Source organism: Muntiacus reevesi, chromosome 21 (assembly GCF_963930625.1).
Source record: "Muntiacus reevesi chromosome 21, mMunRee1.1, whole genome shotgun sequence".
NCBI classification, from domain to species: Eukaryota; Metazoa; Chordata; class Mammalia; order Artiodactyla; family Cervidae; genus Muntiacus; species Muntiacus reevesi.
In genome coordinates this window covers 49263177-49289321 of record NC_089269.1, presented here as the reverse complement: position 1 = coordinate 49289321, position 26145 = coordinate 49263177, and the positions used below count along the sequence as shown (strand labels likewise).

The following is a 26145-nucleotide window of genomic DNA, read 5'->3' as shown; positions in this document are numbered from 1 at the left end:
GACAGAGCTGGAGATAGACCCCAGCAGGAGACGGCTGAGGCCGATGGAGAAGCAGTCGCTGGTGCAGTTCTCTGTACCTCTGACGATGTCTCCTAGCGTCTTCTGGAGAACATAATGGTGACCGATAGAGGGAGCTCAGGATGCAAGAGATGTTTATCCGTGCACTTAAATACAGGAGGCGGTGTCGCTTCTGTCCAGGGAGGGAGAACGACCAGGTTAGATTAAGCGCTGTCGATAAGGGTATATCTCAGTAGCTCAGATGACTTGTTGTCATGACTCAGGTCTTCATAAGCCTTTGTAAGGAACCATTAGTGTGGAATGTATGTTGGCATTATTGGAGGTGAAACTTCCAGAGAGGTGCGGAAACACCGTGGCACTGGGGGCTCTGTGCTCCTCTGTCTCTAAGGTTCACCTGTGTCCTCGCCGAGAATAATTCTTATCCAGAACTCAGCACCGGGCTTGGCACGAGTGTTCTACGTTCGTCTCTTTTACCACCACTCACAGACAAGGCAGCTGGAGCACAGAGTGGTTAGGAGACTTTTGGGGGATCCAGGATGGGACCCAGGCAGTGTGACCCAGAACCTGCTCTCAACCCAGTGAAGTCACTGCCAGGACCGCAGAGATGACGCGTCTGGGGTGTTTAGTTTATCATCCCAGCTTACCCGGACCATTGAGATCTTGCTGATTTAGTTGGAAAGTGAGCAGAGAGGCCTCTTATCTTCAAAGACCTGGTATTAACATAGTAGCTTATAGCCTGTGCTTCTATTTTTGCTTTAATATGGATCTGCTGGACTTTGTGAATGCCAGCTCTTCAGGGGCTCAGATCGGGACTGCCGGGACTCTCCGGGAAGACACACAGTCTGGGCGGGGTCAGGAGCTCCATGTGCTCAAGGCCCAGAAGCCTCTGAGAGTCTGAATTGTGTATAAAGGGACCAGTTACATCAGCTCCAGCGTCTTGCTCAGATGCAGCAAGTATGGTTAGGTGGGGTCAGGTAGCCCCAGGTGCTGTGGTTCCCCACCAGCCTCTGGCCAGAGCTGCATCTGCGCCAAGGCTCCCGGGCTTGAGTCCCACCTTATTCGTTAAAACAGCCCATTACCTCCTTATGTCTCGGTGTCCACACGTGTGAAAAGGTGGTGACAGTCGTCCCCAGCTCAGGCTTGTCGGGAGGAGAAAGCGAGTCAGCATCTGTGAAGCACCTGAAGGGCCCTCTGCTTCCTGCTGTGACTCTTGGGGGATAGGGGCCTGAGCCTGCTGACTCCAGAGGTTCCTTGTGTCTGATGTCCCAGCAGGCTTGCCAGGGGGTGGTTGAGATAAGACGAGAGGCTGGAGAGAAGACTGGGCCTGTCGTATCTGTTCGCTCAGTAGCAGTGACCTCTGTTAACTTTCTGTCATTCAAACTCCAGGAAGGCCCAGATGGAGAAATCATCGGAGGCAAGCGATCGGTGTTTTACTTACTAATGAAAATGTTTGTGACCAGTGGCCATTCACAGCTCAAGTCATCAACCAAACTTCTGATTGTGAAGGTGAGCCTTTTCTAAACCAGTTCCTAGTTCTGGAAGCATTTCACAGTCTTTCTTATAGCAGGGGCTTAGTCAACAGATGCTGAAATAAGAATGTATTAGGACTGATGTAATTTAAGGAGAGAGAGTTTTATGGCAGCTGTAATTTATTCTGTCTTCATCCAGTTGTGTTCCCAAGAGGCAGCCTAGTAAAATGGGGAAAGGCAGCACTTTGAATCCTGGTTCTGCCCTGTCATGGGTGGCAGGGGACCCATTGCTTAACCTCTCTGAACTTAGTTTTCCCGTGGCAAATGGGAATAATGAAGCTATAGAATTGCAGAAGAAATGACGCATGATCAAGCAGTAGGCCATGCCCGGCACAGTCTGGGCTCAGTAAACATTAGATTGCCCGCCCTCTGGGCACCAGTTCAGTAGGCAGGGCCTCGGCCTCCATCTCCAGACTCAGCCCTCTCCAGGGCTTCAGCCTTTTGACCCAGGCCATCATCACAGCCCAGGTGTCACCAAAGTTAGAGGAAGGAGATGAGTTTGTTGGTGTCCTTTCTTTCTTACATTTGACCTTGTTTTCCAGGGCTACTTTAGGTCTTAACTACAGTGCTAGGAAATCCAGTTTCTTGGTTCTGCTTTGTCAGGGGGTTGAGCGGCAGGAGGGAGTTGCTACAAAAGTCACATTCATCGTGTTTGGTAGTTTAGTTGCTCAGTCGTGTCTGACTCTCTGCGACCCCATGGACTTGGGCCCGCCGGGCTCCCCTGTCCAAGGGATTCTCCAGGCAAGAGTACTGGAGTGGGTTGCCATTCCCAACCCAGGGATCGAGCCCAGGTCTCCTGCATTGCAGGCAGATTCATTAACTATCTGAACCACTAGAGAAAAGTTTAGGGCACAAAGACTTCACTCTTCATACAAGTGCCAGTTGTCTCGCTGGCACTTGAACCTCGCATGAGCTGCCCGGAGGACGTGAACGTCTGGGGCTTGACCTCTGACCTCTGCACGCCTGTGCGGGTGTGTGATCTCACGACCGCTCCCTGCATGTGGGTGGAGGGGCCTGCCAGGCTCTCCCTAGGTGTGGGGCTCGCGCTCCTGAGACCCCGAGTTCTGTTATCCATCCGACCACTTGGGGCTGTCACTTCACCAAGTCCTGCCTCAAACACACTCTCCCCTCCTTAGAGACGGCGGGGCTCCCGGCCCAAGCCCGGGTCCCCAGGGGCCACGCTGAGGCGGCGCAGCCTGGCTGGTGCCCTGTCTTAAGGACTCTCACAGGCTGAGGCTCGAGTCCAGGCTGAAAGTCAGACTTGCCGGTGGCAGCTGGGTGTTTCCCCTTTCTGTCATTTAGGAGTCGAAGGGAAGGAATAAGCGGCAAGACGCGGGGCTGCGTTCTTGGTGATGGAGCCCAGGGCCACCTCTCCTCGTGGCAGAGGGGAGTGCTGTCCCGAGGCATAGCTTACAGAGGAGAGGCGGTTGGAACTTCAGCCCTGTGTGCTTCCCGGGGGCACAAGGAGCCCAAGACCACAGAAAGCGGGGTTCCGCCCTGACTGACCCCCGCTGTCTGCCTCCCAACAGATCCTGCGGGACACGGGCGTGTTTGAGCACACCTGGCCGGAGCTGGAGCTGTGGCTGGAGCACTTGGATGGCACGGCGGAGGAGAGCAAGGAGGCCGTGATTCAGTTTTTGGAACGCGTGAGCGCCTGTTTCCCATGTAGAGGAGCGTTCAGGACAGCGTACTCAGCGGCGCTTAGGGAATTTAAGGCGTTTCTTAGGCGATTGAGAGGCCCATCTTCCTGGCTCACTTCCTAATTCTTGCTGAGACATCAGAAACTACTTCGTTTTAGCATCTGTAAAATGGGAATATGTCACCGAGTGTTATTTAACTTCCCTTGGGGCACTCGTTTTCACAGGAGGGATTAGTGGTATACTAAAGTGAAAGTGAAGTCGCTCAGTCATGTCCGACTCTTTGTGACCCCGTGAGCTGTAGCCTGCCAGGCTCCTCCATCCGTGGGTTTTCCAGGCAAGGATACTGGAGTTGGTTGCCATTTCCTTCTCCAGGGGATCTTCCTGACCCAGGGCTCGAACCCGGGTCTTCTGCACTACAGGCAGACTCTTTACATTCTGAGCCAGGGAAGCCCACAGTGGTACACTAAAATCAGTGTTAAAAGCAATAGTCTAGTGTGAAAAGGAGATACTTTTTAAAAGCTTTACAATAGAAAGAGTTTTTTTTTTTAATTTGGCAGCAAAAGTATTGCTCTTACGGAGGCCTGTTAAGACTCTTGCTCTTCCCTTATTTCACCTGTGACTTTAGGGACACTTTTCATCCCACCTGTGACTGTCTAAACACTTCCCACTTGACTCTTCAATGCTCAGGTCCTCCTGACGTTGGTGGCGAATCCATATTCTTACACGGACAAGGTGTCTGACTTCGTCCAGGAAGCCAGCACCCTGCAGGCTGCCGGGACGCGGCAGGACGCCGATGACGCCAGCATTCCCATCTCCCACATCGATGGTAGGTGCCTTTCCCCAATGCTCCTTGGGCTTCTGAAGAGCCAGCCACGGTGGCGTGTTACAGACAGACAGCAGAATGGCTCCGAAGCCTCGTGCAGAGGGCAGATGTCCCCTTTCTTTGCGATGGCGATCAGCCCCCTCTGGAATGGGAATCCCCTTGTTTATTTCTGTAGCAGGAAATACGTCCAGGGCTTATTGGCTGCGTTATTTTCATTTGCGCAGTGTTTACACTGTGCCAGGTGCTGCTCTAGGCTCTTTACAGATCCTAGCTTGTGTAACCTCATAAACAACCCCAGAGTAGGCGGGTTGTCCTCATTTTATGTTTGGACAAGGCAGTTCGGGTGCAGAGAGGTTAAGCGGTCTGCTCCGCCTCACGCAGCAAGCACGTAGCAAAGTCAGGAGCTGCCTCCAGATCCCGGGCCCTAGTCTGTGCGTTAACCTTCTCACACTCTTGTTGCTCCTCAGATTTTGGCTTGTTTCCCTGACTATCCGGGTTACAGTTTCTGGGCTTTTCTCAGTGTTTCCTGAGGAAACGTCAGCCCATTATCACCTGAGTGGATAAATCCTGCATTGTGTCAGAGATAAAGAAGATTTTTACAGACAATACCGTATCTGTTTAGAATCAAACATTACGTTAAGCATTTTCCCCCAAGAGAAGCTTAGCTTTCCTTTGTTCTCTCTGTGCGAGTGTTCTCTCTCATGCCCTCCTTGGGGGAACCTTCAGTGCCTCTTCACCTGGGCCTGATTCCCCGTTTCCATCTCAGATGTTCTCGACATGGTGGGTGTGCTGGTGGAGGGCAGCGAAGGCTTGGATGAGGAGATTGGCTTCGTACTGAATGAAGACATGGTCCTGCTCACGTTCCCGTTCAGTGCCGTGGTCCCCGCCGCCCTGGAGGCCAGGAATAAGTTGCTCCTTGGAACAGAAAGCGAAGCAGGTACCCATGTGTGATCAGGGTGTTCTGGGGGTGTCAGGCCAGCTGGGTCTCTGGTGGGTAGGAGGTGGGCTTCCAGGGGCTCTGGAAATAATTGCTGCAAACCCAAGGCAGCGAGGGTTCAGACCCACCACAGTGAGAGCGGCACCGCGGGGAGAGCTCTGAGCAGGAATAGGGGCCTGGAGGCTGACGCGGCTGTCGGGGAGATGGGTCCTCTGACAGCCGAGCCTGAAGTTACGTGTTTGCGTGGCTGCAGACACCTGCTGTCACACCAGTGTTTTCTCTTTGGTGTTTATTCATGGTTATCTTGATGCTGAGCGCTGCCCTGGTGCCCCAGATGGTAAAGAACCTACCTGCCAATGCAGGAGACCCAGGTTCGGTCCCTGGGTCGGGAAAATCCCCTGGAGGAGGGTATGGCAACCCACTCCAGTATTCCTGCCTGGCGAATCCCGTGGACAGAGGATCCTGGAGGGCTGCAGTCCATGGGGTCACAAAGAGTCAGACACGACTGATCAGCTAACACACACCTGATGCTGAGGGACCAGTCCTTCCTGGGTGTCCAGGAAACAGACCTGAGGAAGCGCTCCCCGATCAGTGGCCTCATTTAGTCAGGGTCATTCGGGATTTGCTGCAGTAGCAGATACGTCCCAACGCGTCACTGGTTTAGGGACGAAGGGTCTCTTGCTTGACCTTGTCCAGGTCAGGTGCTCTCCTGGGTGGTTGTCGTCCAGGAGATCACGGCTGCTCCCATCTGATTATCTGTGCCGTCTCAACATACGGCACCCAGACTGCCTGTGGAAGGGGAAGAGAGTGGACAGTCCCGCAGGGTGCTCTGGGCAGGCCCGGCAGTGGCTAAGCCAGTCGTGGGGTCCCCGCCTGACTGCAGGGAGGCCGTGTGCCGAGGAAGAGAGGGGGCTAGGTTGGCATCAAGCAGATCCCGGAGGCCTTGGCTTCACCTTTTCTGGTCCTGGGTCTCCCACTTCTGGGCCTCCGCACCTGCAGTCTGACTGTGTGCTGTATGTTTAAGTAAAAGTCTGGTGTGGTCTGCAGTGGTAGCTTCGCCTTCCAGTGAGGTTGTGTGATTCCTTAGAGTTGTGATGAATCTTTCCGTGCCTCGAATTCGTGTGGGAGTTGGGGTGACCGGTGGTCCCAGCAAGCTCCTCTCTCCCAAGCAGGAGAGAGCGTCGTGGCGTATCTCATCGGGGTTCTCACGGACCTGCTCCACACCCAGAGAGACCCGCTGGCCCTGTGTCTTCTGCTTCAGTCTTATGACCAGTTGGAGCCTCCGAGCCTGCCTTGCCGCTGCCGGCTGTCCCAGTTCAACAGATACTACCGCCTCTGGATCCCGGAGCCAGCCCGCGAGGCCCTGGTGAGCCACGGCGACCCTGTGGAAACCAGGCCTTCCTTTCCCTGGGAACCCCGGAGGCCCCTGCCCGTGGGCCGCAGCAGCCTGTACCCCAGCTGTGTAACTCACGGGGCGAGCTTTCTTCACCTTCTCATTTTCCTTGGTTAGAAGAGGAAGCACAGTGGTGGTCAGCTGACGTGTCGATATTCAAAGGGGCTCAGTGATGCGGCGGAATTGAAATCCCCGCTAGCTGCGTGACTGGGGGTAGGGGTTCCCTTCTTCTCCCTTTCTGCACGGTCTGTACACGCTGGCCTTGTGGCCCTTGTCCAGACACCCCAGCACCCCCTAGACCAGGCGTGCCCAGCAGTCAGACCTGGGCCCTGAAGACCGCCAGCCGCCTACGTGCTGCCAAAACTGGGAAATCGAAAAAGAAAAGAAGGAAACCCATTTTCTCTTGGTGAGGACTGAATTCTTAGCACATTATTGACCAGAAGCTTTTTGCAGAAATTAACAAGTATGGCTGGCCATTTGTTATGTAAGTGAATATTGAAATAACTCCACTCAATAACATTCGCGCAATGAAAGAAGAATTAATGTCGGTGGTCAATAAGTTGTTAAAAGGGGTGCTGCAGGTCTGGCTCTGACGCAGGGTACTTAGGATTGCTGAGCAGGGCAGGAAGGTCACTTGGTGTGTGCATTTTTGTGTTTTCATTCAGTTGGGGCTGCGCTTAAAACGCAGGCAGCTCAGGACTCCCTGCCTCGTGGGCCTGGTAGCAGTAGCTCAGGTTGGTTGCGTGTTCGCTGTTTGTCAGGGCCTCCCCCAAAGGGCAGTGTGCGTCTTTTCCACCACTTAGCCCTCAGCACTCAGAGAAGGTCAAGACTTACTGTCCTCTTCATACACATGGGGAGACCGAGGTGCAGAGCGACTCCAGCACCCGTCAGTGGGGGACTCAGGGTTTTGCCAGGCACCCGGGCTCCGGAGCCCAGGCCCATCACAGCCGTCACCGCCTTCCTGGCGGCCAGGCCGTGGTCAGGAGGTGGTCAGAGCCACAGAGCGGCTTCCGTGTGGCTCAGCAGTCGGGCTGTGCCACCGTGCTCCCAGGGTCAGCGTCCACGCTGTGGAGCCAGGCACAGGCCGTTCCCACCCATGAGGGTGCGTGCAGATCCCCAGATGCTCAGTCACGGGGCAAGTCTGTTCAGTAGGTCTGGGCGGGCCCAGGAGTCTGCATCTCTAGCAGGTTCCTGGTTGATGCTGCTGCTGGCCCAGGGACCCCACCTCCAGCCCCACTGAGTTTCCGAGCTCATGTAGCCTAGTTGTATTGGCCTTAGGAAGCGGAGTGTTTGGAGGGATAACAGTACAGGCCACGTGGGGTGAATAAAGATGGCAGTTGGGAATGAAGTTAGAAGAAATGAACTCCTTTGAGACAGGCTGATTGCAGGAATCCGTCTTCCATGCAGTCCTGGTCGGTCCGTCCTTCTGGGGGAGGCCTTCAAAAGGTCTGCAGCTCACTGAGCTGGCACATTCCCAGGGCAGGATTGCCCAGTCTGCAGGGATCGATCACAGTGACTCCTGTTTGAGTGAAGTCCTGTCTTTGTCCTGGGCGGCTCCGGTTCTCCAGGGTGTGTAAATAACCTCCCCAGCGCCCTCACATGAACACACACTAGGATAAAACATGTATGACCGAGCGTATTGGACTTGATGGGATCGCATGGTTTTCAGCATCAGTGGGTAACTTTCTGTGAAGCGCCCCGCTGTCGTGCATGTCACCCGTGCTGATCCGTCTGTCCTTCTCGCCTCTGCTGCCCCCCAGCCACTGCAGACTTCGGGCAGCCCTGCCCCGCCGGGCCCCGCGGTCCCCTCCTTCTCCTCCCTGCTGCAGACGGCCTACGCCGGTCAGGACCAAGGCCAGGGCCCGGGCGGGCTCCCGCTCCTGGACGAGGGGGTTCAGGCGCAGCTGCGGGCCGCCCTCCTGCGCCTCCCGATGCACCAGGCCCTGCGCGCCGCCAAACACTTGCTGCTGTACGTCAGGAGCGCCGTGGAGAACTTCGCCCAGGTCAGCGCTGCCCCGGTCCCCTGTACTGCCGCCCACAGCGAGTGTGGCTCCTGCAATCGGGTCTGAATTGATAGTCGTGTGGGGAGCGTCCCGGGGCCTGCTGTTGCCCTGCTTGCTCTGCATGTGGGGAGGGTGGCGGCCAGTGCGCAGGGCCCCGGGCGGGCCTGTAGGTCGGGCGCCCGGGCGGCTGGTCTGGCTCCCTTTTCCCTGCAGCAGAGGTCTCGATCTCAAGATGGGGAGCCCAGCGCAGCTGAACTTGGTCAGCTGGGCAGCGATGGCTCCAGACAAGGCCCTGCCCATGGCTGACCAGGTCAGCATCATGGCCAGGCCTCCCGTCTTCCTTCATGAGTTTAAATTTAGTGGCTCATTGTTGAGCGTTCTGTCCCTGAGGTGGTTTACCAGAGTTTTAGCTTAGGTTTTAGGGTGGGCCTTTCCCCTTCATCTTGGTCAAAACAAACCTATGTGTTTCATCAAGATTTAGGAGAACATGTCTTAATTAAGACGGCTTCCCAGGTGGTGCTAGTGGTCAAGAACTGCCTGCCAATGCAGGAGACGCAGGTTTGATCCCTGGGTTGGGACGATCCCTTGGAGGAGGTCATGGCAGCCCACTCCAGTACTCTTGCCTGGAGAATCCCAGGACAGAGGAGCCTGGTGGGCCACAGTACAGAGGGTCGCAAGGAGCTGGGCACGACTGAATGACTGAGCACACCCGTCCTGTTGAGACATGACTCTGATGTTGTCGGTGTTGCCGTTTTGGGCCCCGGCTCCCTCTTTGATCCTGGTTTCTGGCAGCGTCGCCCGCTCTGCCCCAGGGGACCTGGCGGTGACTGTCGGCCCTTCCAGGCCTGAGGGTCGTGTGTCTTGCCTCACAGCTGGGCCGGAGTGCGGGGCCGCCTCTGCTGCAGCTGCTCCTGGATCTCCTCCGGCGCCTGGTCATCCACTGCCAGCAGCTGGACGCCCAGAACCAGCAGAAGTGCCAGGCCGCCCAGGCCGAGTCCGACCTCTTTGTGGACATGGAGTCCGTGGCCTCGCTGGAGCTGGCCAGCGACAAGGTATGGCCGCCCTCCTTCCCCCTTCCTGTTGGCCTTCTCCTGGGAGGTCACAGACACTGGTTTTCCCTCCACTTCTGGTTGGACGCTAGTGCCTGTTCACTGCAGGGAAGCAGGGAAAAGCCGAGGCCACTAGAGGAGATACTAAACACCACCCCCACCCCATCCCGAGAGAAGCTTTGGGTGCTCACACCCCCTGCTGCAAACACTTTTCCCTCCCACTTTGCGCCCCAAGCATCCTGAGAACTCAGCCTGCATCTTTTCCTTGTAAAGGGTCGCGGCCTATATTGAGTAAAGGCTGGGCAGGGATGCAGCCCTCCATCATGAACACTTCCAGCGACCTCTCTGCCCGAGAAGAGTGAGCCTCTTTCTCTTGTTGCTGGCTCGGCAATCAGCTGTTTACCTTAGGCCCAACCAACTCTTTTGCACCCTTTGCCATCTGAGATGTTGTACTGGGTTCAGGAAGCAGGCGTGCTCCTCGTTTGAGAGTCAGATGTCGGGCGCCCTTGCTTTGGTCTCCGCGGGGGCTTTGGGGTGGGGTGGGGGTCGGGGCGCAGGACCACCTGTTAGCCAGTCGTCAGGCACAGCACTCCTCATCTGCGCTTTTCTGTTTTCACTTGGGAAAGCTCAGATGGCAGGTTCATAGGCTCCTCTTCCCTTCCCTGAAGAGTAAATAAGGAGAAAAATAGGTTTCTGTCCCCAGGGACTGGGTGGCGTCCTTGGCTGTGAACCGAGTCAGCAGGGCTGAATCAGACCCTCCCTGACGCAGCAGAGCATGCTCAGCTGCTCTCGGCGCAGTGGTTTCAGCCAGTCCTGGGGTCAGACTTTGTTCCCTGAGGGCCTGGTCTCCTTCTGAGAGTGGACGCAGGCTCACCTTCAGTTCTGGTCCGTGTGAGCCCTGCCCGCCTCCCTCAGCCACAGAATCTTCTCAGCGGAGGCCACCCTGCCCCTGTGGTCAGGTGGTACCTGCGTCCCTCGCCCAGATTAATTTAGGAGGCTAGGGCTGCTAGGGAGAAACCAGGAGACGGGTCGTAATCGCATTTCGGCGTTTCTGCGTGGCCCAGGCCAGCCTGGGTGACCGTGGAGAGCAGTTTCTTTGCACAGTTACTTCATTCAGCCTCCGTTCATCAGATTCCTGCTGGTCTCGGGCGGAAGGGCACCACCTGAGTTACAGGCCAGGCCCCTTGGTCCCCGAGAGGAGGGGGTGCATTCTAGTGGGGTCACAGCTCTGAGTGGGTCTGGGCCGGGGTGCTGTGGGCAGGGGAGCTCGAGCTTGAGGCTGGGGGTGGCTGAGGAAAACTGCCCTCTGCGGTCCGTCCTGCTCAAGGGCAGCCGCTGGCAGGCGGTGGCTGAGGCCTCTGCCCTGTGACTGTGTTCCAGACGCTGGAGGAGGTGCTGGTGGCCGTCCTCCGACACCCCACGCTGGAGGGCTGGTTCCTGGCCCTGGAGCGGCAGGCCCTCCCGCCTCACGCCCTCAGCCCGGTCCTTGTGAAGCTCCTGGCGGCCAGCCTCAGCTCGGGGATCCTTCCGCTGCTGGTGGCCAGTGCCCCGGCCCTGCGGAGCCTCGGTCAGCTGGGGCTGCTGGCCAGGTACTCGGAGGCCATCACCCAGAGCATCCTCCGCGAGCTGCGCAGCCCAAGGGCCAGCTTGGCCACGCCGACGCCGAAGACCCTCCTCCCTCCGCTCGAGGCGCTGCGGGGGCTGCACCCCTACATGGAGGACACCCCGCTCCGGGAAGTCACCCTGGCCCTGCTGAGCCTGCCTGAGGCCCGCCTGGTGACCCAGCGACCCACCCAGCCCCCCCAGAAGGAGAGACCGCTGACCGCCCTCGGGAGGACCCTGGTCCAGCTGCTGAGCGGCCGCGCCCAGGAGCAGCCGCTGAGCGGGGAGCTCCTCTGGGCCTCTGAGTACGCGCGGGGCCTGGCGGCTCTGCTGCCCGTGCTGGCCGTGGCCGAGCTGGATGCCGTGCTCCTCGGGGCTCTGCAGAGAGAGCCGGCGCTGGTCCCCGTGGTCGGGCTGACCCTGCTCGATGACTGCCTGGAGCGGCGGACGCCGGCTGCCCTGGCCGTGGCCGCCCTGCTCCTGCGGCACAGCTGGCCCCACCAGCTGCGCTTCGAGCGTTGGTGCAGGCAGGCTGGCTCCGGACTCCGCCTGCGGGAGGCCCCGGACGACTTCCTCCCCATCGTCCACGTGTACCTGCAGGGCAGGACGCAAGGACGCTTCACACGCCCCACAGAAGGTACGGGAAGGGGTGGCTGGGGGCTGCCGGGAGGGCCATGTCCCTTCGTCCCCATGTGTCCATCCTTAAGCCCTGGAGCATCACGTTCCAGGGTTTGATTTAGCTCTGTTTCCCCCTGGTGTCTACCCCAGCTCCCGAGTCGACTCCGAGTTACCCAGAGGAAGCTGGGGCAGTGGCTGTGGTCACTGGGGGGCCAAGGAAGGAGCAGCTCCGTCTGGGTCTCACTAGGGGGAGAGGGAATTGCTTGGGTCCTTTGCCCCTTTCCCCACTGTCCAGCACATTGGTTGAGCCTGCTGAGCAGAGTCATTCAGCGGAGCCTGGTTCGCTCTCCTCCCCCATCGGGTCTCAGATTCAGGCACTTTCTGGTCACCCCGGTTTAATCCTTTTTTGTCAGCATGTATGAACGGCGTTTCGCTCACTGCTCTGCCTCTGAGCTGCGCAGCATGGTATCATCGATGACAAAAACGTTCTTACAAAGTAAGAGGCCCTCCACTCGTACGGCCTGCGGTTCTCCCTGCCCCTCTACTGTTCCCGAGTGAGGTCAGGACTTGGGTGCTCACCATCTCGTCATGACCTTCGAGCTGGGGCCCACAGGGCTGAACAGTCCCTGCGAGGGTTGAGTGGTGACAGGTGGCCAGTGGCATGCTGCTGAACGTTTTAACATCCGGCTCTCAGGGGAGACTGGTGTGCAGCATTTGTCAATTTCCATGGCATCAGAACTTGCCAGGGCCCATCTCGAGCCACCAGTGTGACCTCGCTCAGGCCGCAAGGCCGTGACGTCTGACCCCTCTCCCGTTCGTCTCTGCCCCAGCTTTGTCTGCTGTCATTCCTGTCTTGAGGAAGGCCCTGTGGACGCTGCTGCAGACCAGGCTTCTCAGCGCCGACGGGCCCCCAGAGTCTGGGCTGCCACAGCAGATCCTGGCCCAGCTGGTCCCGTTTGCCAGAGCCAAGGACCTGCGTGCCCTCATGGACTGCTTGCCCAGCTTGCTGCAGACTCCAGCCAGCCACACGAGGTATGAAAGCTCAGACCGGTCTGATGGCCCTTCCCGTCCCAGCTTCCCCTTCCCTGTGGTGCTTACGAAACCGTGACGATTGCTGCCCTGCGGTTGTGTCAGCCAGTGAGGAGACAGTTTCTCCGAGAACCCGTCTTAACAGCATCCTGGCTGGAGCGAGTCCATGTCCATAAGTGGGTGGTTCTGAGTCCCTTAGAGCCGTGGTCCTCTATCGGGGTGATTTTGCCCACTCCAGGGGCAGTTGGCAATGTCTGATATTTTTTTATTGTCACGATATGGGACTGGGGAGTCTAGCTTCTGGCTTCCAGGGGATAGAGGTCAAAGGTACAGCTACATATCCTGTAATGCATAGGATAGGCCCTCCCCACCAAAGAGAGAAAGGATTGTCTGGCCCCACATGTCAATAGTGCTGAGGGTGAGATAGCCTGATTAGACAGAGTCTGGGCAATATATCCTTTTTCTGGTGTGTTAGTAGTATTTCTCCTCGTATAAAGTTCTGGTATACCTCTGAAGTTTGAGTAAGGGGCAGTGAAGCCTCTGATTTCTAAGCTTGGCGAGTTAGTTGTAGGGACCCGGACTCAGGGTGCTTGTCTTCTGTGGCCCGTTGTGATGTTGGGTTATACTGAAAGCCTCGAACTCTGGACTTTTGTCTCCTGCTGCAGCTGGGTCGTGGCTGACGCCATCTCAGCCGTCCTGGAAGGGTCGGCAGAAGAGCTGCAAGCCTGGAGAAAGACTCTACTTAAGGCCTGTGTGCAATGGCTGATTGCATCCTTCAGTGGCGGCCAGCAGGAGGATGGTACCCAGGATCAGGAGAAGCAAATGCTGCTGAGGTTAAACGAACTGTTGGTAGGTGTCTCTTATTAGAGACCCTGGTTAGATTCACAAGGGAAGGAGGCAGATAGACAAACCAAGGTTTACAGATACATTTAAGCTGGGGGCATGAGTTTGACCTAGCAGGGAATAAGAGGGGCCATGTCTCAGAGGCAAAGGACAGGTGGACAGCAAATTCTGAAATGATGAGCCATCTTTTGTCAGAAATGGATGTAGAGATTTGTCAAAATGCTTTTTTGTTGTACCCCCTAATACGGTTATCTGGTTTTGTGTTAGACTGTTAATAAGATGAATTATATTAATTGCTTTTTTAACATTAAACCAAACTTGCATTCCTAAGTTAAACTTAGTCATGATATATTACCATTTTTATGTACTCTTGGGTTTGATTTGCTGATATTAAGAATTTTTGTGTATCTGTCCATGAAGGGTGTAAGCTTAAAATTTTATTTTCTTGTAACATTCTCGTCTAGCTTTCAGATCAGCTATTAAGCGGCCTGCAATGCTGGAGACCTGGGTTCAATCCCTGGGTTGGGAAGAGCCCCTGGAGGAGGGCCTGGCAACCCACTCCAGTATTTTTGCCTGGAGAATCCCCGTGGACAGAGGACCCTGGCGGGCTACCAGTCCACGGGGTCACAAAGAGTTGGGCACGACTGAGCAACCCAGCACGATAGTGGCCTCAGAATGAGTTAGGAAAAGTTTCACTGGGTACAAGGTTCCAGGTTAACAGTTTTTAGTTTTTCTAGGCATTTTAAAGGCATTGCTTTACTGTCTTCTGGTGTGCATTATTTCTGACAAGAAGCCTCTCGTTTAAAAAAGTGAATTATTTATTGGCTGCGCTGGGTCTTTGTCGCTGCACACAGGTTTTTTCTGTCGTGGCGGTGAGTGGGGGCCGCTCTCTAGTCGCGGGTCACAAGCTCCTTACCGCAGTGGCTGCTCTTGTTGCAGAGCGTGGGCTCGAGGGCTCAGGAGTCTCAACTTGCAGGCTCGGTCGCTGAGGTGCTCAGGCCTTGCAGCACATGTATCTCCCCAGACCAGGGATCGAGCCCGTGATCCCTGCAGCGACGGACAGATTCTTAACCACTGGACCATAAAGGAAGTCCAGAGACCTCACCTTCTTACCTGTGTTTCTCTGTACATGACAACTTTGCCCCCTAGCTTCTTGGAGGATGTTTTTTTCCCTTACATGGCTTAAACAATTTGATGTCGATACGCCTTAGTGTAATTTTCTTCAGGTTCTCAGTGCTTTGGGTTCAGTGAGCTTCCTGGCTTTGTGAGTTTAGAGTTTTCATAAAATTTGGAACTATTTAGCTGTTTCAGGCCTTCACTCTCTGTCATTCTTAGTGTTACATTTTTGCACAGAAATAATTAACATCCCAAAGGCTAGTGTGTGAGTTTTTCCTCAACGCATGGTGTAAACAAAGGTCTGTCTAGTCAAGACTATGGTTTTTCCAGTGGTCACGTATGGATGTGAGAGTTGGACTATAAAGAAAGCTGAGCACCAAAGAATTGATGCTTTTGAATTGTGGTGTTGAATAAGATTCTTGAGAGTCCCTTGGACAGCAAGGAAATCCAACCAGTCTATCCTAAGGGAAATTAGTCCTGAATATTCACTGGAAGGACTGATGCTGAAGCTGAAGCTCCAATACTTTGGCCACCTGATGCAAAGAACTGAGTCACTGGAAAAGACCCTGATGCTGGGAAAGATTGAAGGCAGGAGGAGAAGGGGATGACAGAGGATGAGGTAGTTGGATGGCATCACCAGCTCGATGGACATGAGTTTGAGTAAACTCTGGGAGTTGGTGATGGACAGGGAGGCCTGGCGTGCTGCAGTCCATGGGGTCACAAAGAGTCGGACACGACTGATCGACTGAACTGAATGGTGTAAAGTTGTGTTAAAAGTTGTAGAGCCTATGACTGGTGTGTCACCACTGAACCCAAGACTTAAAAAGGAATCCTCAGGAAAAGAGCCCCAGGTGGAAGGTTTTAAGTGTGATAAATACATTCATAGGTTGTGGATCATGGTGCAGTGCCTGAGCAGTTCTGTTAAAGGACTTTCAGTTCAGTTCAGTCGTGTCCAACTCTTTGGGACACCATGGATGGCAGCACACCAGACCTCCTTGTCCATCACCAACTCCCGGAATTTACTCAAACTCATCTCCACTGAGTTGGTGATGCCATCCAACCATCTCATCCTCTGTCGTCCCCTTCTCCTCCTGCCTTCAATGTTTCCCAGCATCAGGGTCTTTTCCAATGAGTCAGCTCTTCACATCAGGTGGCCAAGGTATTGGAGTTTATAACCTGCATTTTAGACTTACTGCGTAGTGTTACAAGACTGTGAACTTACGACACATCAGAACCCAACACCCAACACAGCAGAACTAGGGGCGAGGAGGAGCAGTCCCGAGACCTGGAAGGAGCTGAGCTAGGGAGGCGGGGGTGTGGGGCAGTGCTGTTGCAGAGATTTGTGTTCTCGGGCACGCCTCCCTCCCTCCCCCAGGCTTTGCTGTTTCTCCTCCCCCCCCTTTTAACAGACTAAAATTTTTAGAGCAGATTTAGGTTCACAGCACCACTGAACAGGAAGTGCAGGGTTTCTGGGTGCCCCCACCCCCACGCACGCACAGCCACCCCGCTGTCAGTAGCATCCCCGTAGACCTTCACTTGTAATCGAAGTGTGACTTCCATCTTGTGCAATATAAGATCGTAAGTGTGTAGCTTACTGTTGGCAAGTACATACCCCTGTGCCCTGGAGTCCTACCCAGGACTGTCATCACTCCAGAAAGCTCTCTCGTGCTTTTTCCTGGTCTGTCCCCTCTCCCCCCAGAGCAGCCAGTCTTCTGATGTAACATAACAGAGCCTGTTCGGAGACTGTCTCCACGGCAGGGACTGTGGACCTCTGACAGGCCTGTTAGGGCGCAGTGGTCTTGCCCTGGGTGGATGTTCACTCTTGTGTTTAAGCAGTCACATGTGGCTACACCCGTGTGTGTGCTGCGAATCAGTTGGTGCTGTTCGGAATGGTGGACAAAGGGGAAGTTACAGGACTGTTCGGGAATTTCCTCTCGGTCATTGGTGACCATAGATATCTAATAAAATGACCGAACTACTAGTGGAAATAACAATTTAAAAAAGTCAAAGGAAAAAAGGACTGCTTGCTTTTGCGAATTGCTTCAGTACCTGTATTCTATATTTACTGAAGGGCTGTAGTTTAAATCCCATGTCCTCTATTTTAAATTAATTCAGATATTCTACACATATTTCTCACTTACTTTATTCCTAGAATTCACTTAATGAAGTTGACGCTGGTGATTGGCAGAAATTTGTGAAGACCGGACTCAAGTAAGTCGAATTTGTTTTCTCGGTGCGGCTCAGGAAGGCAGTGGGTGTCCTGGCTGGGGTGCGGTCGGAGCTGTTATTGCAGAAGGGAGGTGATGGGGCTGGTGCTGCTCCCGTATTGGGCAGACGAGACAGTGCCGGGGAGGGAGACGACCCGCCCCGTGTTACGCGTGTGCTTCTAACAAGGGCGGGAGAAGCAGCCTTCAAACAACCAAGTATTTTTTTAAAAGCCAGAGGTGTGCAAAGAGTAATACAGTAGCACCCAGATCTAATAAAGGCTGACAGTTTTCTCTGTCTGTCCTCATGGACTCTTCCCTCCCTCGTCCAAGTGTCGTTCTTCTGAGGCTGAGCTTTGTCATGGCACTGTGTGTGTTTTTAACACTTTGGTTGCGTGTCAGTATATCTCTAGACAATAAACCACAGTGTTTTTCGTGTTTGACATTGTATACAGAGTATCAATTTACCGTCCCTTTTGTGCACTCAGAAGTTTTCGAGTGACCCTTGTTGAGACGCTCGGTAGGTGGAGATGATCCCGGTCCTTCCTTTCCACTGCCTGGGAGCATTCTGTCTTCTGACTGTGCCCCATTCATTTGGCTGGTCCCCTGCTGATGGACAGAGCCTCCCCTCTCTCCTTCCCTCCTCCCTCCCGTCCTGACAGTGAATGTCTCATGCCTCCTTGTGCCCAGGTGCCGGGTTTTTCTGGGCGAGGGGGCGCTCACTGGCTCTTAGTGTGGGCACGGCTTCAGCTTCACTAGATTTTTCCATTTGTTCCCCAAGGTTTTCGTGCTGTCGTAACAGAGCGGAAGTCCATTTTGTCCTCACATCCTCACCAGCAGTTGATGCAGTCAGACTTTCTTTTTGGCACTCAGCTGGTCATGAAACACTGTCTCACTGTGGCTCTAATTTCCCTAATTATTCATGGATCTGAAATGGAAAAACACTAAGAGGAAAATGAGTGAAAGCAGGTCAGAGGTTAATGGTAACAGGATTGCCTTCACGACCTGACGACATTTCTTTGAGTCTTTGGCTAGTCTGTGTCTTTAGAATGCTCACGGAGTGCCCAGTGCTTCTTAACAACATTCACATATGACCGAAGCCTTCTTTCCCAGAGCGTGATGCTAGCATTTCCTTCATTGGTTCTGAAGGGATTTAAGATGAGAACTTCTGAGCCGTCAGAGGGGCGTTTTGAGGAGCTGGAAGGAAGGAAGGAGGCTGCCCTGGAAGGTGGACTGAGCATCATCTTTATTCAGTCTGCTCAGCTCAGCAGGAAGTTCACTGGGCGTTTGCACCGTCAAGAAGGGAAGCAAGCTCTGTCCGGCCCTTGCTTTCAGAAGCGCTCCCTGTGACACGTGCCGGCTGGTGATGGTGAATGACTGCGCGCTCTAGAATTCTCAGCTTTGAGGCACGCAGGATGATCTCCTTAATAAAGTGCTGAGCAAAAAAGGTTTCTTACAGGTTGTGACGCCGTTTCCCCTTTGCTTCCTGCCTCCTAGGTTTCGGTATCAGGACCGTGCGTTTCTGGAAGCCCTGGGAGCCGCCGTGCAGCTCTTGTACCCCCCGGAAAGCCCCACGCGCTCGCAGCTGACACAGCTCCCCGTGGTCCACATGATGCTCACCCAGCACTCCCTGTTCCTGCCCACCCTGCTGCGGGCCGCAGAGGAGGAGCCCGCAGACAGCCCCGTGCGAGGTGCCGCCCCGCCCCACGCCCCAGCCCAGACACACAGTTCCTTTTCCAATTCCACCAAGCTAGCTGTGCAGTGGAGCTTGGCGCCCCCGTGTCCCCAGAGCTGAGGAAGCGCTACCCAGGCAGTATCCGGACATTTCCTGTGGGCTCCCTGGGTGGCTCAGTGATCAAAGATCCACCCGCCAATGCAGGAGATGCGGGACACTTCGTTTCTGTCAGATTCAAGCTCTAGAAGTGTTTCCTCTGACTTCAGGTCACATGGCAAATGCACACCTCTTTTTAGAGCCTATTCTGGCTTACAGGAATCAGGTTTAAGGTCTTCTGCCATATCATGGGCGAGTGTTAAAACCTGGGAGTTACGGAAAGTTAGGAGGGGGTGTCTGACCTGGGAGAAATTGTTCAGTTGTGTGAGATGTCTGAATGTGGTGACTGAAACGTTGATCAAGGGTGAGGGGTTTGAAGGTCCCCGTTGCTGGGTCCCCGCTGGGGCCTCTTACAGCCCCGGCTTCGGCTCCTTCCTCTCTAGTTCACTGAACGCCTACTCTGCATGGTGAAGGCTGTGGGAGATGGCAGAGGTCTGAAGGGTCCTGTCCCCCTGAAGTCACCCTGTTTAGAGACGAGCTGACATCCCCAAACTGTGAGAGATCACTACAGAGCCAATTGTAATAAACTGTTGAATTGGAGAGAACCATTACCCAAGTTCCCAGTATGGTCAGTTCAGTTCAGTTCAGTCGTTCAGTCATGTCCAACTCTTTGTGACTCCATGAACTGCAGCACACCAGGCCTCCCTGTCCATCACCAACTCCCGGAGTGTACTCAAACTCATGTCCATTGAGTCAGTGATGCCATCCAACCATCTCATCCTCTGTCGTCCCCTTCTCCTTCCGCCTTCAGTTTTTCCCAGCATCAGGATCTTCTCCAGTGAGGCAGTTCTTTGCATCAGGTGGCCAAAGTATTGGAGTTTCAGCTTCAGCATCAGTCCTTCCAATGAATATTCAGGGCTGATTTCCTTTAGGATCAGTCTGGTTGGATCTCCTTGCTGTCCAAGGGACTCTCAAGAGTCTTCTCCAACACCACAGTTCAAAAGCCTCAAATCTTTGGCGCTCAGCTTTCTTCACAGTCCAACTCTCACATCCATACATGACAACTGGAAAAACCATAGCCTTGACTAGACGGACCTTTGTTGGCAAAGTAATGTCTTTGCTTTTTAATATGCTGTCTACGTTGGTCATAACTTTTCTTCCAGGGAGCAAGTGTCTTTTAATTTCATGGCTGCAATCACCATCTGTAGTGATTTTGGAGCCCAAAAAAGTCTGTCACTGTTTCCGTTGTTCCCCATCTATTTGCCATGAAGCAATGGGACCAGATGCCATGATCTTAGTTTTCTGAATGTTGAGTTTTAAGCCAACTTTTTCACTCTCCTCTTTCACTTTCATCAAGAGGCTCTTTAGTTCTTCTTTCTGCCCTAAGGGTGGTGTCATCTGCATATCTGAGGTTATTGATATTTCTCCTGGCAATCTTGATTCCAGCTTGTGCTTCCTCCAGCCCAGCATTTCTCATGATGTACTGTGCATATAAGTTAAATAAGCAGGGTGATAATATACAGCCTTGACGTGCTCCTTTTCCTATTTGGAACCAGTCTGTTGTTCCATGTCCAGTTCTAACTGTTGCTTCCTGACCTGCATATAGATTTCTCAGGAGGCGAGTCAGGTGGTCTGGTATGCCCATCTCTTTAAGAATTTTCCACAGGTTTTGGTGTTCCACACAGTCAAAGGCTTTGACCTAGTCAATAAAGCAGAAATAGATGTTTTTCTGGAACTCTCTTGCTTTTTTGATAATCCAGTGGATGTTGGCAATTTGATCTCTGGTTCCTCTGCCTTTTCTAAAAGTAAAAAGGCTGTCCCCCTTTTCCGGCAAGAATGGAGATACTAGAGATTTCGGTAACATAATCATGGAGAGAAAGATTTAGGTTTTTAAATCTGTTGGCTCAAAGTTTGGGAGGAGACTGAGGAGATGATGGTACCAAAGACTGAGGAAGGGAGATGGTTGTCAAGGCACTTTTATTTGGGAAAAAAAGAAATGGAAACGTAGGGAAGGCCTAGGTTCAGTTCTCAGCCCGGTGTTGTCCAGAGACGGTGTCTCCAGCATTTATGTTCCCAGAAGCGCGTCCTCCTCTGCAGGGACTCTGCGCCTGCTCGGCCCCGCACTGCGGGCAGCTCAGCGGCATTTTCTTACAGAAGCGCTGGTGGACCTGATGGCGGGCGTGGTGCGGCTGTGCCCCTTTGTCTGCGCGAGCAGCCACTTCGCGGTGCTCCTTGGGGCCTACGGTGCCTCACTCAGCATCCTGGGTGAGTTGTGGGGACCAGGGCGTGGGACCCAGGAGGGTGTGGGGACCAGGGGGTGGGACCCAGGAATGTGAGGAGCGGGCGGTGTGACCTGGGCCCGTGGGGACCTGGGGGTAGGGCCCAGGAATGTGAGGAGCGGGCGGTGTGACCTGGGGCTGCGGGGACCCGGGGGTATGTCTCTGGGGTATGGGCACCAGCCGGTGGAGGCCAGGATTATATGGGAGGCCTCAAGGGGTGTCACCAGCAAGCTCTCTAAGCTGACCCTCTCTGACTTCAGACCAGAAGATCTTACTGCTGCTGCGGGCGTACGAACAGAACAGCCACAGCCTCATCAGCTTCAGGTGGGTGCCGCTGGCCACGCGAGCAGCGGACCCCGAAGACCCTGCACGGGGCGCCGCACGCCCGGGCTGGCCTCGGGGGGTGAACACGGGTGGGGGACCCCTCTGCTTGCACCCCAGTGCCCATGAGGACGGTCCCCGACGGCCGGGCCTATGTGCGCCAGGCACCCCGCTGGTCGACTGTGCGTGTCTGTCACAGGCCCACCCTCAGATTTACTCCCAGTTCGGGGGTCGTTTAGCTGATTTTTCTGAAAACGTTTCACTTCGTGCTGGCCTTTGGGTGGGAGGGACTTGGGTACGGGTTTGCAGGAGGAGTGGGGCGTGCGGGCGGGGTGTTTATTCCACTGTCTCCCCGTGCACATGTGTGCACGTGTGCGCTGTCTGTCTCTCTTCTGTCAGTCTTTCTCTGTGTCTGTCTGTCTGTGTCTGTCTGTCTGTGTTTGTCTCTCCCGAGTCCCCAGGGGCTGCTTGCTCCTCGGCCAGCACAGCTTTGGGGCCGGCTCTGCAGGGCCCGGGGCTCAGCTGCTCACAGGAGCGTCTGAGGTCCTCTTTCACTGCCCTGGTTTCTTGTCTCCTCTTTGAAACCCAGTACAAAGGAAGAGCTCTGTGTACTGAGACAGGAAGTTAGCTGACTGGGCCAAGAAAAATAGTTCAGGACAACTCTCCAGGGAAGGGAAAAAAATATTTCCCTTCTAGAATACTTTTTTTTTTAAGATTAAAGATATATTAACCACCCCCACTGTCCATCCCCCAAGAAAAAGACAACAAACAGTAAAAAAAAAAACAAAAAAAAAAAACAACCTTTTCTCCATCTTCAGAGCACCCAGGTTGTGAATAAACATTTTCTCTCCTTCCCCCCACCCCACGGCCTCACCCTCTTGCTAGCCTTGGAGTTGGTGCTTTATCAGTTGTATTCTTTCTGGAATAAACAGCCCCTGGGTACGTGAGGGAGAAGAGAGAAACCAGGAGCGGTTTCACTCAGGGTGACGAGTGAGCAGGCCACCCACCCCCACCTCGGCATCAGAAAACCCCTCTCAGGGCTCACGAAGTTCACAAGGGTGCCCCCCGGTGCAGATGGGTTCGGTCCCTTTCCAGGAGGAAGGCAAGGTGACCTCACTGGGCAGTTCCCATAGCGACCGGTGGTGTGAAAAGTGGAGATGGGGGACCCTAGAGTTGGGGGTAGTTCACAGGCTCACAGAGTGAGCGGACCTGGTCCACTCATGGCCGTGTGGGAACGGGGATGGGTTTATATAAGTAGAGCATCATCGAACTGCCACGATTTTGCTGCTATGTCCAACCCAGGCTCTCCAGATTTGAAATCCCACTCTGCCGCTTACCAGCTGGGCGGGGAACCAGCTGGCCAACTTCCCAGATCTTCTCTGTGTCTCTTTCCCCCAATACGGATGATAATAGTACCTTCCTCATGGGGTTCTTGGGCTTCTCTCATAGCTCAGTTGGTAAAGAATCCTTCTGCAAGGCAGGAGACCCTGGTTCGATTCCTGGGTGGGGAAGACCTGCTGGAGAAGGGATAGGCTACCCACTCCAGTGTTCTTGGGCTTCCCTGGTGGTTTAGCTGGTAAAGAATCCGCCTGCAGTGCGGGAGACCTGGTTCGATCCCTGGGTTGGGAAGATCCCCTGGAGCAGAGAACAGCTACCAACTCCAGAATTCTGGCCTGGAGAATTCCATGGACTGTATAGTCCATGGGGTTGCAGAGTCGGATACGACTGAGCGATTTTCACTTCCGGGATTCTTGTGCAGTTTAAGTGGATTAATACACAGACTTAGACTCATGCCTGACACATCGCAGACCCTCCACAAGTGTTGGCCTCCGTCATCCCCAGCAGTGTCACCCCCACCCTTATGGTCCTCAGCCTCTCCATCACCCCTGCCTTCCCACTATGTTACGATGAGGGTTAAATGATAGAACATCTTACACCTGGCATGTCAGTTGCCCAACAAAGCTGCCCACAGTGGTCTCCACCATCATCACCTCTGTGACCACCGGCTCTAGGGTGCTGCTGTGGGGCCCAGCGGCCGTGGAGCATCAGAAGACGTGCCGGAGCCTGGGCAAGTCGCTATGGCAGCAGCCGAGCGTCGGGGACATCCTCCGCCTGCTGGATCGCGACCGCATGATGAAGACCATCCTCCACTTCCCCCAGAACCGGAGGCTGCTGCCCCCCGAGGTGCGGTGGGCCCTGGGGCGGAGCCATCCGGCTTTAGCCGCTGTAAAATAGGAGTGCTATTTTGCTTGTGATTTGTTCACTTTTTATAAGTAAAACTTAAAGCATATGCAAAGGTATAGAGACAGAACCCATGTACCCATCAGCCGGCTTCATCAGCTGTCAGCACTGGCCATACTTAACTTCATTTATAACTTCTTTCCACAAAGCAGATATCAAAGGTATCTCACGTACAAGCCCTGTCTGGTTTTTTATATAGAAACATTTTTGTGTGTGTGTACTTCAGTATTCAAAACAACTTGAGCTCTAAGTGATAGTGGCAAACATCCACATGGTGTTGCGTTTACGAGGTTGACCTGCACACTTCTGTCTGTCTCGGGCTATTTCAGGACGCACAGGAGCCGATATTTAAAGACAGGACCACAGTGGATCTCGGTGACCTTTATGACCCCTGTTTCCTCCTCCATCTCTTCAGTGAGCTGACCAGGCCAGGTAACTGCAGTCTTCCAGAGTGGGTGGAGGGGTCATAATTTTTACCGTAATTACCAGTGCATGTGTGCTTATTTGCTCAGTCGTGTCTGATTCTTTGCGACCCTGTGGACTGTAGCCCACCAGGCTCCTCCATCCATGGGATTCCCCAGGCAAGAATACTGGAGTGGGTTGCCATTTCCTCCTCCAGGGGATCTTCCTGATCCAGGGATTGAACCTGTGTCTCCCTCATTGGCCAACAAATTCTTTACTGCTGTGCCACCTGGGAAGCCCCCATAATTACCCGATTAGGACCTTAGTCTTGAAAATAATTCTTGAAGGATCTTCAGCTGCCTTCTCACCTTTCTTTCCAGTGATTTTCAGCAAAGTGACAGTTAATGTTTTGAATACATGGTTGTTGTTGTTGTTTTTTATTATAATTTTAAAATCTGGGCCTGTCCTTGATGTTCTCCTAATGGTAATGGCAAGAGCCTTTTCTGAGTTCTCACTGAAATGAGAGATTTTGTCCTTGACAATGAGTGAGAGCCTGCTAAGGTTGGCTTTCTCTTGGTTTAAGTGTATTCTTGAAATGGCGTTTTGTGTCTGCTATGCTGAGGGTGGGACTCTTTGCAGGTGAATTGGTCAGGGAGAGAGAAAGGACAGAGACACGTACAGCTGCACACTGGTGAGGACCAGGGTCTGACTCCCAGGCTGTCGGCTCTGTCGGTTTGGGGCATTTTGTCAACAATTGGTGTGTAATGCTATCTCAGTGTGGTGTGTATTTGCTTTTTCCTAACAGCTAATGATGTTGAGCATCTTGTGGCTTACTTGCCATCTATAATCTTTTTTGGTGAAATGTCAGTTCATGTCTTTTACCTATTTATTCTGATGGGTTTTATTTGTTTTTACCATTGGATTTTGAGGTTTCTTTATATATTGTAGTTATGAGTCCTTTGTTTGATATGTGGTCTGCAAATATTTTCTCCCAATGTGTAGCTTATCTTTTCACCTTAACACCTTCAAAGAGCAGAAGTCTTCAGTTTTGATGAAGTCCAGTTTATCAGTTTTCCCTTTTACGGGTCAAGCTTTTGGTGTCAAGTCTTAAGAACTCTTTTCCCATTCCTCCATCCCAAAGAACTCCCATGTTTATTTCTGAAAGTTTCATCGTTGTTGCCTTTGCATTTAAGTCTGAGGCCTCTTCTGAGTTAATTCTTGTGTAAGATGTGGAGTGTAGGTCCAGCCGCATTGGTTTGCCTGCGGATGTTCTGATCCAGCCCCCATTTGGCGATCCACCCTCTCTCCTCCTCATCCCTTCTCCCGGTGACCAGCAGCCAGGGGAGTCCCGGCTCCCCCGCACTGACGCTTCCTGGCTGGGAGGGCAGGAGTGGTCGTCACCGCTCCCCTCGTCGCCCCAAGCGGGAGCCTCATCCGTCTGCTGTGTTAGACTCCCTCTGATGCATCGTGGGGACCAGGCAGTGTGCTATCTGAGAGGGTCCCTGGCATCTCCCTCCTGGTTGCCATGGCCGCGAGACCAGGTGCCCTGGGAGACCATGCCTCACTGATCACTCTTGTGTTCTCCTTTTTAAATTTGGTGTCTTTTTTCCCCCCCGGCAATGCAGCTTGTGGGACCCTAGTTCCCTGCCTAGGGTTTGAACCCTGGGCCCACTAAAGCTCTGAGTCTATAAGCACTGGACCACTGGGGAATTCTCTGAACCTGACGTCTTCTTGTACTCAAAAGTTGCTCCTTGTGACCAGATTTGCTGATCCTCCACCACTGCTCTTCAGCTCCTAACAGAAGATGAGAGGGCTGGGTTCTCAGAGCAGACCCCTTCCCTGGGCCCCGGGTTCTGTGGCTGAGCTAAGCCTTCTTTGCAAGAGAGCAAGTGCAAGCGTCAGGCGATGATGACGGCCAGGGGTGACTGTTCCCAGCGACCGGGGGAGGCGCGTCTGCCACGCTCTTTGATTCTCCCATGCCTTGGCTCTGCCGGCTGAGTCTGTTTCTCATCAAATATGAAAATGGATTTTCCACAGTCTAAAAATATGATGCAACTTAAGTGAATTACTACAAGTCATTTAGTCTGCTGCCCTGTCTTTCAATAGAGCTTTTAGGAAGCAGAATGCAGAGGCTTAGAAAACACTTTAATAGAGAAATAGTAAAATCAGAACTGTTGTTCTCAGGATCTTGAATATTGCCTTTTTTAGGCAAAGGAGGGTAGGGGAAGGACGGGATCTGAAAGGCCTTTTGTGAAGAGAGGTAACTAGTAAATGCTCTTTCAAGTTAGGGAAATACAGCCCGTTTTACATTTTATTGTTATAAAATT

General features: G+C 53.7%; 1 protein-coding gene across 2 annotated transcripts in view; it reads left to right on the top strand.

The window, feature by feature from the left end:
• Positions 1-26145, top strand: part of URB1 (URB1 ribosome biogenesis homolog) — a 73290-nt gene that overhangs the window by 29038 nt on the left and 18107 nt on the right. Inside the window, exons 15-30 of one of the 2 annotated variants that reach the window (XM_065913737.1) lie at positions 1405-1524; positions 3077-3193; positions 3875-4013; positions 4777-4947; positions 6120-6313; positions 8101-8343; positions 9216-9395; positions 10773-11631; positions 12443-12644; positions 13307-13490; positions 16753-16811; positions 18302-18495; positions 20730-20840; positions 21115-21178; positions 23188-23359; positions 23746-23848. In XM_065913737.1, coding sequence (XP_065769809.1) covers positions 1405-1524; positions 3077-3193; positions 3875-4013; positions 4777-4947; positions 6120-6313; positions 8101-8343; positions 9216-9395; positions 10773-11631; positions 12443-12644; positions 13307-13490; positions 16753-16811; positions 18302-18495; positions 20730-20840; positions 21115-21178; positions 23188-23359; positions 23746-23848 — 3112 coding nt within the window. Of the gene's footprint in view, positions 1-1404; positions 1525-3076; positions 3194-3874; positions 4014-4776; positions 4948-6116; positions 6314-8100; positions 8344-9215; positions 9396-10772; positions 11632-12442; positions 12645-13306; positions 13491-16752; positions 16812-18301; positions 18496-20729; positions 20841-21114; positions 21179-23187; positions 23360-23745; positions 23849-26145 lie in introns of both variants that reach the window. The other variant, XM_065913736.1, reaches the window with a different exon arrangement.